The following is a 17,907-nucleotide window of genomic DNA, read 5'->3' on the forward strand; positions in this document are numbered from 1 at the left end:
TGAATTTCAGTAGTGTATAAATAAAATGAATGGGGAACAGAAAGAAAGAAGGCCACAGTATGTATGTCCGTGCTTCAGATCAGCTTTGAGAGTCAGTGGGTTTGGGGTTTTCGGGTTTTTGTTTTTCCCACTTTCTTGGGCAGACAGGTGTTAGACTGTATGGCCTCATGAACAAAAGCTCAGTTTTCATGCAGAGCCGTTCTATGAAAGAATGGAAGATTATATTAGTTTTGGTATGCTGCTTTCTCTTGTACCAACCCAGGATTTGGTTCATGTTCAGCATTCTCATTTCTCCTCCACTCTTTGACTTTAAATTGTTATTGATCACTGTCTCCATTAATGAATTCCCTGCCTTTGGTTATGTTCATATCCCCAGAGCATGGCTCAGTAACATCTTCACTTGCCCAAAATACAAACACTTGGCTAGTGTAGCATCCTGAGTGATTTCTTGGGTTTCGCTGTTGAGATCATTACACAGTGTGAGTTAAGTATTCTTCCAGGTGCCTGGGAAACGTTCAAATCCCAGTGCAGAACTTTCCACAGGCTGTGAAATCTCTGTGCACTCACCGAACTCTCTATGCATGTGAATATGCAGCTTAAAAATGATGCTTTGTACAAAGATGCAAATGGGATTAATGGCTGTGGTTGATTACTAGCTATTGATTGAGATTAGACATCACTGGACAACCATTTGGGGATGATAATGGCTTTGAAATGACTGATCCACAACTATGCATTTCAGAGAAGCTGTGACATAGGATTATCATTGTTAATATAGGTCATAAATCTGTTCTGTACATGGAATTCATGTATCTGAACTCATTCCAAACTACATTTTTCCCTACTTCGACATCCCTTCATTAAAATTTGAGGTTTTGGAGTCATTCCAGTGGAGGACAAATGACCCATGCTGGATGGGATGGGTGTTGAGATTAAGTATCACACAGTAATAGCACACTGTTTAAATTTATGTTACGGATATTGATTGGTACTGTGCATGATTTTATGTGGGCTAAATACACGAATATATTTTTTAAATGTAATCGTGTATAGGAAGAATTTAACTTACTTTGGCATTGTTTGAGGGAAAGTACTGGAATGGAAGAAAACAGATACCATTTCTGGAAAATATGGTATTTTTGCAATGTTTACTCATTGTATTTAATTTCATGTAAAATAATTATTTCTCATTAAGTTAGTGGAGGAGAATTTACTTGGCAGTTATCCTGAAGCAAGATGGCACAACTGGACCCAGAAATGCTGCTTGCTTTCAGCATAAGCAGCCCTCATAATAGTTGGAGATCTCACTGGCTAGGCTCCTACAAGCTCTCTGCTTCAAATAAGATGCCCAAATGCTCCTACCCCTTGGTAAATAAATGTAAAATTTTCGTGTTAGATGCTGGACATGCACTGGCAGAAAGCTTTTAGAAGAGACATCATTTTTTAATTGTAGAAAAAATATTTTTTTTTTTCTTATAAAGGTAATTATTCATTGGTCTTTAAATCTCGCATAGAGCCCTGTATTGTCTAATGCCTGCTGTTCTGCTGACATGCATTTTGCTACATCTGATCTCCAAGTTTTGTCACTAGTATCTTTTGCCTTTCAGTTTTTATTTCTTACCTGGTGTTCTTCCAAAGGCAATTTTACATGTACTAAAAACTGCCTTCTACCAGGTGCCTAAATTATTTTAAAATCTCATTTAACCACTTTTAATTACATGACGTTGAAAGACGCCTAACTCATTTTTTATCCAGTAAAAAGACTAGCCTGCAGTGAATTGCAACACACTCAATATTTCTGTGGGGGTACCAAGCTAATCTTAGCAAGATAATGGATTTGAATGTAGCAGGCCTGACTGTGGTCTGTATAGATTGTAACCTGAATTGGAGCAATCTGCTACCTTGTGGACAGAAAAAAAAATCATCATAATGATCCTGAATGCAGAGTGTTCAGAGAGGGCCAAAACCTTGAAATAAAGGAATAATCGTGCATTGAAACAGAGAAAGGCTGGTAAGGGCAGTGGGAAAGGCAGCAGGTGAAACAGGATTTCTGTGTGTGTATGGTAAGATACAGCAGCTTCTGTCGTCAGTACTCAGTTCAGAAAGGGAAAATGCTTTAAAATATGGAGGACTTTGTAGGTTTAAACTTGTTTATAAACAACTTGAATTTGTTGTCTGAAAATTCACTTATACCATACTGGGACTCTTTTTGCTAGTAGGAACATGTTATATTAAAATTATCACAGATGTGTAACTGTCACTGTTGAAGTGTAATGTAGCCTCAAGGAAGTTTTAATCAAGAAGGTGAACTTAATTAAACCAAAAGATTTTTGGTTTTATGATGCCTAGTCCCAGTGTCTGCCTTATCTAGAAACAGTGACAAGTGGTTTTACACCCAAAGACTGCTTTATTTTTTTTTCCATTGATGTCACATCCAGCTGTCAGGCAGGTGGACGGACAGGGGGAAATGTTTACCCTGTCTTGGGTCAATATATAGGCATGAAATATGATAAAATGATCTAGCGATTAGGTAATGTAGAGTGAAAAATTACCTTGAATTTTGCTCTTGGCATCCTATGCATTGACAGTTTTCTGAAGATTTCTAGCCAATAGCCTTGTGTCCCAGGTTTTTGCAGAATAGTTGCATTTTTCTTCTCAGGCAAAAAGCCATGTACCTATGTAGTGTCCACCATCTGCTGGTTACTGCCGTGCTTCCTGGCTTTGAAACTCCTTAATTGTTTATAGAATGTCAGTTTGTGATTGATTTTGCATTTTTTAAATTGAATTCTTTTTTTTTTTCCTTCAATTTTGATGATAAATGAGGAAAAGAAAAGGTATTTTCGTATTTCTACTGCCGAGTATTCTGGCACTCACCTTCTGTATAAATGACATTTTATATCTATTAATAAAACAGGAGTAAAATTAAGCTTAAGATTATTCGGAATGATGAGACATATTACAATTACTACATAAGATGTGTCTTAGACACAGAGTCCATGAGGATAATTAAAACAATACCCCAAACAAACCATAGATATCAGAAATCCTAAGGGTTTTAATAAGAAATGTCACTGTAAATAATTAATGTGACTCAGAGTTCCAGTAACTAGAAAAGTGAACTATATCTCAAGTCTGTTTCAAGGTTACAAAATCTATTAGAAACAAAATCTTTGCTACTGAGTGTTTTGTTCAAATACAGACTAAGAACGTAAGGATGGCTGCACATGCCAAATTCTTCTGGACCATCATCCTGTCCCCAGCAGTGACACTCACCAGGGGATGCCTAGAAATGGATAAGAATAGGAAAGGCATTTTTGAGGTTTTGTCTTGGTACCCTCCTGGACTCTTCATTTGAAATGTTCTTAAGCCAGATGCAGTTTCCATGTAATCCTTGAAGTATTCCTCTTCCAAAAATTTGTCCCGTCATCCTTTGTACCGGCAAAGAGTTGGATCCACACTGTCCTTTATCAAGGAACTGTGCAAGCCTCCTGCTTGGTGTGGAAAACATCACCTGTTGTATTTTCAGTAGTTTTTATGGGAACTGTTTAAATAATATGTTGACCCCAATCTTTTTTTAAATGCGGCCCAATTTTCACCTTCTCTGGTGAGAAGAAAACGAGGGGCAATGACAGAAAGCAAAGCGGACAATAAAGAAGAGTTACGATGACTGCACAGCTGAACTGATGTTTGGTATTTCCGTCCCTTACCTTGCTTTTAGTATCAAATGTAAAAGTGATTAAATATAGTTCTCATAACCAAAGGTGGGACTGCATTGGTAGATATATATTTCCTAAGTGTAACTGTCTAGATCACTGGTTTTAACCTTGTTTCAAAGGAAAATGGAGCTTACAAGGATGTATCCCCCCCCCTTCTGCCATACTACTTCTTCATGTGTTCCTTGTGCCCTCTCCCATGCTCTCTAGTAACTTTTAACCTGCAGGCTAATTCTGACAAAACTTGGAATGCAGAGGTCTGAATGACCAATCAATTCCTGATATATTTACTTAATTAGCAGCTAAGATAAGAGGGTCAAGAGGCAAAAGATACTTCCATAGGAATTCAGGCTTCATTTGTTCTTTTTTTCATGGAGTAACTCAGTTTTTCTAGACACTTCCTTTCTTTATCTTTCCTCTTTGTCCTCGCATAAAATGTCATCAAAATTAAAGTAATCTTTAACAGTATTTGCAGTTCTTCCCTCGGGCTTTGCTGTGCTTAGGGTCTACCTGCACTGATACTGCAAATAGTATAGTAGCTTTTAGAATTTTGCTGTAGAATAATTGCATAAATAGAAGTAAATAAAAGAGATGTAATTTTTTCCAATTAAGCAATTGGCATATTGATTTTAAAGTGTTTTTCAATTACGATGGTAAAAGACTGTTAATCCTCTAATGTCTTAGACTGTATGTTTAAAATTTGTTGCTGAGTTGCTGGTGCTTATGTTATATGTTTAAGTTCCCGTCAGATGCTACGTGTTGCTGCAGCTCTTTTAGGACAGAAAACTTTAACACAAGTTGCATTTATTTTAGTGTGTTGCTTTGAGAACTACTGTTTGACATCACTGTGTGTAAGGCTTTGCTCACTGCCTTTTGATTTAGACTGTAATTGTCTCAGAAAAGGACCTGGTATCTTAGTTTGTCTGTAGAACACCGGGCATGTCCACAGTGCTACATAAATAATACATAAAAATGCTAGCAGCACAGATGCTGCTACATTCACTTAATGCCATGTAGAATACAGTAACAAAATTGTCTGATTCACAGTACTGTCCCTGGCAACTGCTAAAAATATTATTCCTGTGATTAACTATTAAGATGAGATATGTTGGACAGAGAAGTCTACCTAATTATTATTTACCAAATAAACTGTAGAGCAAGATGTTCTCTCTCCAGCAGTACTCAGAATAAAGCTGACCAAGAATGCTCAGTGTTTATGAAGAAGTATTGCTCCAGTCAGTGATGTGAGAGGTTGAAAGAGGGATGTCTGAGGCAGCTAGATCTAATGATACAAATGACTTTATTGGGTTTTTTGGCTGTTGTAAAATGACAATCCCTGTAAATTTTGAAGGATGGGATCTGTGGTCCTGCTTGTCAGCTGATGTTGTGAGGCAGAATAGGTTGCTAGCTCTATGTTCCACAGCTTCTTCAGAGGTAACCCGAGTATTCCCCCTGGAGTAGCTGAAGGTTCAGATCTAAGTCCATTGTCCAGAAATATCTGAATGAGGGTGCAATATTTGAAGCTGCTTTAACTGTTGATATTTTGCCTGATGTATTTACAGGGCAACGCTATCAGAGTAGCTATAGCCTTCATTTGACTGGTTTTTCAGAAAGGTAATCAGTCACCTGAAATGTTGTCTAGTAACTCTGTGCCAAAGTCTCCTGTTATTGCTGAATATGTCCCTTAATTATTGATATGTCTACAACTCAGTAAATATTAATGGAGAGGTATCTTATGGCGAGAACAGTGTTGCTGGAGGAGGGAGGAATATATAATGAAAGGAAAAGTGTGTGTTTAGAGTGTGACGGAAGAAAGGTTTGTTAAGGCTTGAGAAGTTAATGCTCCATCTGCTTTTGTGGAACACGGAATTAACAGTTCCAAAGCCTTTTTCCAGTCTAATTGTTTCTGGGAGGGCAGGTTTATGGCATCAGTTAGGAATACCTGAAATCAGTTGAAATGTAGAACTGTAGGCATATTTAGTATTAAGAAAAAAGACCTAGCCATAGAGACAATGTAGGTGTTACAGGTGTCATAGACTCTCCGTTACCTAGAACTTTTGAAAGTTTATTCTACACAAATACTTTGTTCTAAACTATACAGGAGTATTTCTTCCCATATAATGCTTTGGTCTACTAGAAAATCTAAACAGAAAACCCCCAAAACAGACCAGGCAAGACCCTGCAGTCCCAAATAATTGGGTCCATAGAGCACTGTGCACGAATGTACAGCTACTTTTTTTAAAAAAAATTGCTAGCACCCAACTTCTAAAAGTTGGCAAAGTTATTTACATATATGTGAATGTGTTTCGGGTGACAGAAAAAGATAGGATAGATAGGATTTACATTGTTCTTGTCTCCTAATCTGTTGTCTGGTTCTTTAATTTTTTTTTTTTACTAAACAAAGTGTTTTATTATCCTCTAAATTAAAGATACATACACTGCACAGGATTACTTGGAGCTTTCTCTGTTAGTGATCAATCTTAAACTCAAATGGAGATTATGTATATAGCTGCTGATAATTAAGACTGAATATCTAATGTTGTATTTTCATATGTTTTTAATACAAAAATCTGTATGCATTTTGTTTGAAAATCAGTCATATGATAGAGGACTATGTGGGTATCATAGACTGCTAAACTGACAGCCTAAATAATTAAAACCATCTACATTTCCTGATACTTTCTTTTCCCAAGATAAGATTATATTATACACAGAGAGCAGTAGTGCAGTAAAGAAAATGTTGCAGCTGTGGATAACAAAACATTACCTTAGAATTTGGGGTGTTTCCTTTATCTCCCAGGACCAAAAAATGTCACAGAGAGCAGTAGTGCAGTAAAGAAAATGTTGCAGCTGTGGATAACAAAACATTACCTTAGAATTTGGGGTGTTTCCTTTATCTCCCAGGACCAAAAAATGTCACAGATCAGAAAACGTGGTTATCGATCAGCTATTAAGTAGACAGTTTTTTTTTTTTTTTTCTAAGAGCACTTTAGATGCACTTTTTTTCCCATTACAGGTGTGTCTGGTTTGAATACTAGTGCGTGGTGAAGATGTCATGGCCACAAAGTGCAGGCCTGGTGCTGAAACAGCTTTGACAGCCGTCACTCCTATAAGCAGCAGTTTGTGCTTCCCAGAAATGCTGGCGTTAAGTTTGTACATGCTTAATTGCAGATCCTCAGCTGGTGCAACTCCCCTTTCTTTAACAAAGCGATGCCTTTTCTATGCCCAGGGAATATTAGAGAGCTTGTGTTGCAAGGGACTGGGTCCCTCTGTTCCTGAGTATTTTTGCCCTACTTCCACTGTCCCTCAAAACTTTTTCCTGCATATGCTACACTTTTGTTTTCAGTCTCCACCTTTTTTTTCTCCTTTGATCTGTAAGGAGTGCTAAACCTCATTTGTAACTCTTTCCCCTTCCACAGATTGCCAAATTGAATCCATTTGAACTACCTTCCTGCTCATATCTGTTTTCTGAAAGATTTTCATCACTGCCTGGGTGGTGTAGTCTTAAAATTCAGCCCAAGGAACCAGTTCTTCATGTAGCATTTTGGGGGTTATATATTAAAAAATGCATAAGCAATAAATCTCTTTTTGTGATTCACAACAGTAGCAGTGCATACTTCCCTCTGAATCAATTATAGATTTCATCAGTCCCGCTTTATATCTGCTTCTGAATTTGTTTTGAAATAGCTCTTATTTCATAAATGTATAAAGGGTATGGTAATTTGTCATTTCACTAATTTTATCTGTCTCCAGAAGTGAGATCTAGCTTGAGTTATTAAAAGTACAAGTGTTTCATTAATAAAAGCACATTTATTCCTAGCAGCTTGACAAAATTAGGGTCTCCTCTGAACCCTTACTCAAGCTTCAAGCCTTTATGCTTTGGTATATGTGAAAAAAGCTTCAGAATTATTCCTGTTCAGTGTTAAAATTTTTGAGAGATTAATCTCTCAAAGCTTTGTTTTAGGCATGGGGGTGTAACTGCCTTAATGAGGATTACAATGATAGTTTCACAAAAAATAGCAATCTAAACCGTAAGTTTTAAAAATAGTCAAAATTTTAAGTAGGTGATATTTCATAATGGCAAGTTCCCCCTTAAGATCTATCAGGTAAATGATGCACATATTTCAAGCTGTCTTAGAAGGCACTTTTACAGAACAATCTGGTGGGCATCTATTGGAAAAGAAAAGGAAGAAAGGAACAGTATTAAAAAAAAAAAGTTTGACACCACCCTGCCTAGACCTTTTTTCTTTTTCTTTTTCTTTGTCTTTTTTTTTTTTTTTTTTTAACACTGAAACAGTCAACTAAATATCTCTCAGTATATTCTTAGGATGATGCTTTACAGTAGTGCTTAGGATCCACTTTGAGCTGTTTACAGTTCCCACAGTTTTAAATCCAGAGATTTGGAAGAAGGACTTCTACCACCCGTGATAGCACATTTTCCATTATTCAAATAAAAGCAGAGTTTATTGGATTCAAAAGGCAAGATCTTATTGATGGTGGTGAGATAACAGCAGAAATTGGTCTGAAAAAACAAGGTTAAGTTATTTTTGGACTGTATTTTTGTGTATTATCCCCAAACATTTTTCCTGATTTTTTTGTTTTTTCTTTTTTTTCTAAGTAAACAATAGAAAATCTCCATTATTCCTGGTGTTATTTGGGAAGGTTGTGTTAACTTGTTTTCAGTATTTTAAAAGAGTTTGGGATGAAGGGGCTGTAGATCAATTGATCTAACTTTTATACTGGGAAGGCTGGTAGAAATGATACTAAGAAGCAAAATTACAGGATACATGGGTACATTTGTTATAGAGAAATATTGGGAGATGTCAGCATGGCTTTGGAATTTGTGTCAGAAATCTGTTAGAGTTCTCCAAAGGGTTTGCTGAACATTTGATCAAGGGAGATTTGTAAATTAGGTATAGTTGGATTTTCAGTAATTTCTTCTTAAGGTCATTTAACAAAAACTCTCAAAGAAGCAAAATTGTCCTGAATAAAAAGGAAATTTATCTTGTGAGTTTAAAAACTGGTGAAAGGGTAGGAATAAAGTGTCAGTTCCAGAATGGAGAAATTATTATTTGAGTCCCACAGGGATCTGTGTTGAGACCTAAGTTACTAATTTGATCTTGAAAATTGGGGAAGAGAATGAGGTGGCTGAATTTGCTAATTAGTTAGGGCAGTAAAAATTAAGGTTGCATGTGAAAAATTACAGGAAGAGAATTCCAATCACAGCAGTTTATTCAACGGTGAAGTGGCAGATGAATGCAAAGTAATGCACATAAGAAAAAATGGTCCTAATTGTTCATAGATAAGAATGGGTCTAAACTAGTTATTAGTCCTCAGGAAAAAAGTCTTAGAGCCGCTGTAGTCAGTTCTCTGAAAATCTGTGTGTAGTAATGTCAAAAATGCTAATTAAATTAAAAGAATACAGAATAAACCAGACAACACTACTATGCATTGTATACCTTCCTTGGGTACCTGTTTCTTCAGTTTCAGCTCAAAAGGTGCTGAGAAAGATGGTAAAAGTGATCAAAGAGGTGGAATGACGTCTGTATGAGGAATGAGTCAATAGAGTAGGAGTCTTCAGCTTTGCGGGTAAAATATGATAGGGGACCTGTAATACCACAGTTGGTTTAGACATGGTAGATGTGTAGTCAGTGTTTACTTTTAATCACAGTATTAGAATTAGGAGCATCAAATGAAATGAAGTAATGCATTTAAGACTGCAAAATAGTTTTTCACACAATGCATAATTACATTTTGGAATCTATTGACACAAGAGATTGTGGGTGCCAAAGGTTTGCATATGTTCAAAAATTAATTAATTGTGGAAGAAAACCTCCATGGATGCTTGTTAAGTACAAAGCTTCTGCCTCAAAAAAAAAAAAAATTCTGAGCCACAGGCTAGGTCTGGGAGAGTTTAGTAGGAGAATCACTCTCCGTACTTTTTCTTATTAGTTTCTTTTTATTAAGAATCCCCTACCAGTTGTTGTGTAGCATGTTACTGAACCAGATGGACTTTTAGTCTGAAGCTATATATCTGTGCTTAAATGAAACAGAACTACACTAGTTTATATTTGAATATTTGGCCAAAAATTTGAGTTGAACTCTGTATTTTTCATTTATATAACATATTAACGACCCCAAGAGATAGTGAATCTATTAAAGTGTTTACACTGAGTCAGAAGAGACAAAATTGCGATGCTTAAATTATAATTTATGTGTAGAAAATGGTATGGATTTGGGAAAAGAGAAAATATTCTTCCCTGAAGATATTTTATTCTATTTTGAAAGCAGTTCTCTGGGCTTAAGTTATTTCACTGATAAACTCATAAATAGACTACAAAAAGTAAGAATGTAATTTTTGGAACCCATATTTACTTTCCTGTGGAAGATAGCTACTTCGTATCTCATTTCTTTTCTTTTGATAGCATATTTAATACATGACTGCTTCATCTATGATGTGTCAGAAAACTGTATAAAGTAAAAATATGAATGTTTTCAAGCATAATTTTTTGTTCATATGTCTTTTAATGTAAAATCAACAATTGCTGCTTACCTTCTCTTTCTAAACATAGTTAAATTATTTTGCTGCCTGCTTTGAGAAATCTTCACCTATATCCTTGCTAAAAACTACTCTTTATTTTTATTCCTCATAACAGTGGCACCCACCTGGTCACTTCAAGTGGGGATACCACAGTGCGGATATGGGACTTTTCAAAACATGGATGCCTTCTGGTTTTAGAAGGACATACCCACGCTGTATGGGACTGCTCATGGCATTCCTGTGGTGATTTTGTGGCTTCTGCCTCCATGGACAACACAAGTAAAATATGGGATGTTAACAGGTATGGAGTTACTGGATATTCTTTATTAGCTGATTGATAGCTTTTCTTAATAACCACTGGTTTCTGTTTTAGCCTAGTGAGAGACAGATGTCTAGCATCAATTTGTGGATTTCACTTCTGGAACACAGATGAATTAAAGGGAGTGGTGCAAAAAACAGGCTTTGATGTGATTTACTAGATAAAGGCTTTACTAAATTGGAAACTGGGAAGGACTTAAGTTAAGACAGTGCCAAAAAAAAGTATTTGCTTTTATTTGGCATCTGTTATTCTGTGGTGGTGGTGTTATTTTAGGGTCAGAGCTTTGTGGATTTTCAGTATGTAATTTAAAGAAATAACCTCACAGAAATGTAAGTTTGTTTTCCACATGGTATTTGTAGCTCATGAGTATACAACACACTCTAAGGTTGGACAAATGGAAATTTATTTTATTCATTACATAAGCTTTGGCAAGGTGACTCCTGATTAATAAATCAATGTATACCTCTTCATTTTCTTTATTATCCAGGCAAATGCATTTTTATGAAGGTGCTTCTAGAATATTAGTATATTCCTGCTTACCAATTAATTATTAGTTCCTCAACTTCCTTCAGTTATATTTGAGGTGACATATTTTGAATAATTTACACCTTAAAGGAATGGAATGGTTTTGTTTGTTTGTTTGTTTTTTTCAAGCTGTTCCTTCTAGACTCCTGAATGACTTCAGAGTAATATTACTGACACCTCTGTGCTATATTAGGTTTGATTTTTAACAACTGAATGTCATCAGTCCACAGGCAAATCTCCAGTCTCATAGGTGTTTTCCCTGGTTCTTCATTATTGAGTCCTAATGGATTTTTCCATTTCCTGTCAGTCTTTTTCTTTGCATTTGAATGAGGTGAAATACTCCTTCAAGCTTCTTGTTGGCCACTGCAGGGAAAGAAGCTTCACTGAAAAAGGAAGGGAGACTTTCTTCTTTCTTTCCTTTTGCCTAGATCACTCCCTGTCTGCTGCAATTGCAGAGAGCCCTGCAATTGAGACCTAGAGACCTCTTTTAGGAGTATGCTTGGTGATTTGGGAGTGTTGAGGGGTTTTGTTGTAAAAGTGAAGTACTTCTCTGATAAGCATGTATGAATTGAAATTTTTCAAAATGTTGTAATTTAGCCAGATTTTTTGAGAGCTAATTAAAACACTGTCAGTATCAGATTTTCAGTCTTGCTTTCAAATCATGAATTGAGGAAGCATTAAATAATAATAAAACCATTGTTTTCAAAATGGGATAAGCAATGTATCCTTTCATGAATTATTCAGGATTATTTTGGCTAAACTGAGAGCAGCTGCTTAAAACAAAAGCTTGAAACAAATACTTAATTTTTATAAAATCATAGACAAAGCAGTTAAAGTTTGGCAAAGCTCAAGACAACTGAGAAGTGGGTTTTATAACAGAAATTGTCAGCCAGTTTTGATAACTTCCACAATTACTATCAGTAATAAGAATTAATGGTCAGTGTTTTGCCTAGGAATAAAAACACTAGAAATCTGTTGTATTGTTGCCTTTTTCTTAACTTGTTGTAGGATTTTAATACTTTGATCATCCTTTGTGGCATACTCATGACCATTAAGAAAGAATACTAAGAATAGCTTTAATTTTATGTCAGAATGGTTTTGGATTTGCATAGACAAAGGTTTTGTTTAGACACTTTAAAATACCTGCTCTACCAAGGAAGCTTTTGTAGTCAGAGGAATCAAAGCAAATCTTCATCACCAACCCATGCCTCCCACTCACACTCATTACCAACTCTCATTTCCACCTTCAGTGTATCAGATGTGCATTTTTGCATTTGAAAATAAGCGAGTAAGGAGCACAGCCATGATGTGAAAGGCAAGTTATCAGCATAAAAATAACCTTAAATCATGCAAAAATCTCAGTGGCTAAAGGGAGCAGGAGGTGGCACAAAAATGGGGCCGAGTAGGCTGAAAATAGGAGTATTTGTCTTACGAAATAAAAAAGCCTCACTTGGAGTCCTCACTGGTGGACTTTCAGTCTGTTCACAATAAAAGCCCATGTGTTCATTTATGTTAGATTACCTAAGTCCAAAAGAGAATTGAGCTCTGTTTAGCTAGTCTGTTTAGATGAATTTGTAAGCACATTTCAATGTGCTGTAGAAGTGTATGTGGTGTAGGCACTTAGGATAAAATGAGTACAGTGGGAAAATTAGATGCTCTTGAAGAGCTTCTGTAAAAAGGGATTTGATGACAAGATGTGGCTGTTTCAAGCTTAAGACATCCCACCTGAAGACCTAACTCTGCAGAACAGTCAGCTGCAATTGCTCCTCATGCCCATATTCAAGTGAAAAATCCACCCATACAGAATATATAGCAAGATCTGGAAATAAGGCAAAGGTATTGACAGATTAATCAGGCTGGTCGTTTCCAGCCCAGATTGTTAATTTGCTGGTGCTTATATACAGAAATGCTGTAGAAAAGAACCTGTAGTGTATCTTGGCTTCGCAGTACTAATTGCCAAACTAATTGGCTGAGTTTAGTAACGCTAGTCCTAGGTGTTTCCCAGAGTGCTCCCTGTAAATTTATGATGTGCCTGGATTTCTCCCAATACAAATGGAGCCAGCTGTGCTAGGTACCGTAGAAATACATAACATACTTCAGACTTCTTTACGGTGTTGGTGTGTGCAGCAAAATGGGAAGGTGGAACAGGCTTGACACAAGGGTTTTCAATGCTTAGGAAGATTTTTTTTTTTTTTCTGTCCCATCCTCACAGAGTATGTGCTTATCTAGTTGTCATCTTTAGACTTCTCCCTCTCCAGGTGTCTGCCAGTTGACACAAGCACTGAACAGGGGACAGAGCACAAGATAACATACTTGTGGTAGGACAATAGTCAGTGATCAGTTATTCTGCTTAATCTAGTGAATTATTCTTTCTACTAATAAGGAATTAACATTTTTATGAACGAGAGCTGCATTTCTTCCATAATATTACATATTTGGATGGATGCTTGCTTTCAAATTGAATGGTCCTGGAAAGCAGCATGTTATAGCGGGGGGGGGGAGAAAGAAAGCAGAATGAATATCAAAGCTAGAACTGCCACTTTTCTAAAAGAGATACGTTTCAAATAAATGCTACAAATATAATTACACACATTTCTGTGACGGCTGGCAGTCATCTTTTTATGCCCAGACTTCAAAAATTTGGGTTTATATATCAGAAACATCTTTTTTGTAAACACAGCATTTGAAATACCTTCAGTAGAGTTCTCTGTGGTTGAAAACTTGGTATCAAGGAAGTGGACAGGCTGCTGTCTTTTGGCACCAAAACCCAAGGTGCAACTTTCACAATCATCAAATCAATTATTGTAGTCCAAAGAATACAAGGTGCAACATCTCTTAAATAGGAAAAGATTTTCAACAGTTTTAATAAATTATGTTATTCTTTGCCAGTGATAAAATTTAGCCTGCTAATTGCTTGAATTTTGTTTTATTAGAACGTGAAACTACTGCTGATTTTGTTGTAGCTGTTGTTTTTTAATGGATATTAATCACAAGCATTTTTCTTTTGCGTCTATTGGAAGTTTCTGTCATATATCTAGCCACAAATAGCATTCCTACCAGGAGGATCATATGAGGTAGCTTTGTCACTAACAATATTGTTCTCATTGACAACTTCCAAGCCCTCTAGTTAAAGATATGATCCGAGTTTAAAGAACAAAACAGAAAACAAACAATTAAAAATCCAAGCACCTTTCTTCTTCCCTGAAGACACAGACATATGCTGAGATGCAACCATGATCCAAGTTACTGAAGGATTTAAGGGAGTCTGAGTTCTGGTGTTGGAACTTATAGATACTTCCTGCTGGGAGAATTGGCTGCTTTAAAAGGAAATGAAAAAGCAAATGGTGTAACATTGGGGGTGAGGGGGCGGAGGGACACTGAACAAGGAACAAAGATAACCAGTGTGCCTGCCGTGGTTAGAAAAATCAAAAAAACAAAACAAAACCATCAGAACACAGACATATCTGCCATCTTTACGGTTATCCCATCTTCTTAGTGATCATAGGAAGCGACTTGAACACATAGTGGGGGAAGAAATGAAGACGCTTATTGTTTGTCAACAGGTTTTTATTCAGCACTATAGCTCAGATTGAAAATATATAGCCAGCCATGTTAATAGCTTGGCAAACAGTTCCAGGATTGTTTTCTCAGACCATAAATTCAGGACCATCAAAGTAATTTTGGCAGGATTAATTTCAATTATCCAACTGTAAATATCATCAGAGATTTACAGCCTGATCTCTGATATGCTAATCAAACTGAACATCATATAGCTCATGTAAACACAGGTGGTTATTTAGTTTTGCAAACATGTGCTGTAGACTGTATGTTAAATGCAAACATTGTTATTTATGCTTTAAACTTGAGAAATTATTTGCACCAAAGTCAGAACAGTCAGAAATTTATTTTCTTCCTTGTTTATCCATTATATTGTCATTGGACCAGTTCTCCATTTTTCTTTGGTTTCTTTCAGTAGTGCAAAATATGGTGGGGGTAGGCCACAGAGAAATGCAATTCTGTACTGTCCTGCAGCAGACCTCAGGGTGAATAAATGTTTGTGAATTGGAGCCATTGCTGCTTTCTATTTGCTGTTTTTTAATCCATCACTTACTTGTTTTCCTTCTAATTTAACAGTAATTTTTGTCTAGCTCCTTGAAGTTTCTTCCATAATCAAAATTTTATTTTAGAATTCTAAAAAATGTGATTGTTTACATCAATCCTGTCAGTACTAGTATCATTTGGTGCATTTGTTCAGTTGTAAATTTAAAAATTAACTGATCTATCATGATCACTGCTAATTATTCTGTATGACCACTAATATAGTATCTTGTTATTAATATATTCTTTTACATATTTCCAAATATACACAAAAATAATTTTTGACAACTTTTGCTTCTCTACAGGACTGGGAATTTTCACTTCCTTACCTGGTGTCAGATGTGTATGACATAAAATTAATTCCTAGTTTATTTAAATAATTCCTTCTTTTGTTCTTGAGCCTACATTAGAATTCGTAGCTTCCGTTTTAACTTCTCTCCACTTGGTAACGGCTGATTATAGTTTTATATCTTCCCATAAGAAGCATTTTAATTTGCGGAAATTTAGGGTTAGTATGCATTTAAAAGAAATTAAGCAGGGATGGATTTTGTCTAAGTAGAACCCCTAGTCAACTATAGCTTTCTTTGGAATGTTACCATGCAGTGATGATACTGCACATTTTTTATTATTAACACTTCTTGACAGTATGTGGTGCAAGACATGATTAATTTGATTTTTAAATTCTTTCATAATTTTGGTTGGTTTTTTTTTTTTTTTTTTTTGGTATTAATCTCTAAGAATTGAGTTCATGTTGCTTGAATTGCCAAGTTGGCTGGTCAAACTAGTTGCTTTGTACCATCAGAGCAGTGTGAAAAGGCACAGAGTTTAGCCTAACATCTCCTGGCATCTTTTACATTCATACTCTTGTTTATTTTCCCTTAGACAATGGACAGCTTTTAAATTAAATATTTACTTAGCAGATTTGTAGTTATTTTTCACCACACCAAAATGTATCTGTATCAGGACTCTATAAAATATCCTTTGAAGAAACTCAGAAAGATTGCCTAGTTTCAAAATGGAGCCATACTTTCACATTTTGAATCAGAATGAGGGCATGTAACCAGTCCTTGTCACAATACTCCTTTTCAAATGACACTTACCTGACTTGCTTTTCAGTGGGACAGGAGCCACAAGCTGTTCTGGCCAGATACTGTGTTTAATTGATTCCAGTAAAAGTGAAGCTAATCTATTTTCAGAAAAGACAAATGTCCTCCAGGAAATTAGAAGGCAGGTAGAAGAACTCGGAGGAAATGTGGAAGAACCCTCTTTGGGTAGTTTTTAATGTCTGTCCTGACAGCACATCAGGAAATGCTTGCCATTTTGATAAAGGAGAATTCCCTTTGGAATCCTCTGAGGAGTACTGGAAAGACAACCTGCTATTAATCCCTCAAATCAAAATGAGGCCTATGCCCAAGTCTTCAAATTTATAATTATGCTAGAGTTCCATAACACATTTTTCAGGACCAAGAAAGTCTAAAACCTAGTTGTTATAATTCCCAGAGAGCCAAATGTAAAAATCAATTTGAAGATGTGAATTATCAGGAAAAAAATTATATCCAAAGCATAGCTGTTCGGTTGAGGGGAAAATACAGCTTAATCTTCATAATACTGAAAAAGATGTATCTTGAAGTACAAAACTTAAGACGTGCAGCTTGAACTCCATATTGTAAATTTATGTAAATCGTGTTACAGAGTTAGCACAAGACAACAGGCATTAATAATGAGAAGTGCTCAATATGGTCACATATTTGTAAGTCCAAAAAGCCAGATGAGTCTTACCGAATTCCTATGGAATGCCTGAACTGGGCAAAGTGATATTTATATTTGGTGAAACTAAGCAAAGAGGTGCTTTACTCAGGGACATATAGGGAGTTACTACTGAAGCCATCATTAAAAACCTAACTTTCCGTTCTTTGGTAACATTAAAAAAATGTCAAAGTGAATAGTCTTCAATCTTTCCTCCAGGGTGAGAAGAAAGTCAGAATTGGATTTTCAGTAGTAATATAGATTCATAAGGAACATATGTTTATATGATTATTATTTCTCTGTCACTTAAGGGATGCAGTGATAAAGCAATGCTGGACTAGTTTGCAGTTGCATAGCAATGTTCAAAGCACACATATACTTAGAGAAATTAAAAGCATATGCTGTTAGCAATATTGCAAAGTCTGTCAGCCTTCACACTTTGACATAAAGTAATCACCATTTGGGACACAGAAGAAACACGTCTCTCTGGTATTACACTGTTAAACATGATAGGAATTGTATAGCTTCCACTGAAATGTTTGTATTGGTGGTTGCTGGCTACAGTTCTAGATAAATCAGTGTTCTCTGGTTTTTACTGGAACTGTCTATGGCAATTTAGGTTTTACATGAGAAGCATACTTGAATTTCTTAGTAGTTAAAATGACAGTATTTTTTTAAATATGAAAAATATTTTGAAGTATTTTCTAAAGTATTGAAAAGACAGAAATGTAACACCTTTGCTTTGTGGTTTCTGCCACTGGTCTTGAAATGTACAGCACTGTTTTTAATTAAGGGGCAAGCAGGGAAAGAAGTTACTACTTTTTTTTTTTTTTCTTTTTAAACTAGGGTACAGTGAATGGAGCCCCTTTCTAGAATGTCTGAGTTCTTGTCTCTGCAGATATTTCTAGTAGGCTTATCTGAACGCTACAACCAAATACCTACACAAGATTTCAATCTTCTTTTAT

The 17,907-nt window shown here is 35.9% G+C and overlaps 1 protein-coding gene across 5 annotated transcripts in view; it reads left to right on the top strand.

Annotated features, from left to right (window-relative positions):
* The window catches only part of SPAG16 (sperm associated antigen 16), a 421,290-nt gene that overhangs the window by 224,824 nt on the left and 178,559 nt on the right, over positions 1 to 17,907 (top strand). For all 5 annotated transcript variants that reach the window (XM_033010723.2, XM_042783833.1, XM_042783830.1 and 2 more), the window contains exon 12: positions 10,370 to 10,555. In XM_033010723.2, coding sequence (XP_032866614.2) covers positions 10,370 to 10,555 — 186 coding nt within the window. The remainder of the gene's footprint in view (positions 1 to 10,369; positions 10,556 to 17,907) is intronic.

Source organism: Tyto alba, unplaced genomic scaffold (assembly GCF_018691265.1).
Source record: "Tyto alba isolate M040663 unplaced genomic scaffold, T.alba_DEE_v4.0 Super-Scaffold_7, whole genome shotgun sequence".
Taxonomy (NCBI): domain Eukaryota; kingdom Metazoa; phylum Chordata; class Aves; order Strigiformes; family Tytonidae; genus Tyto; species Tyto alba.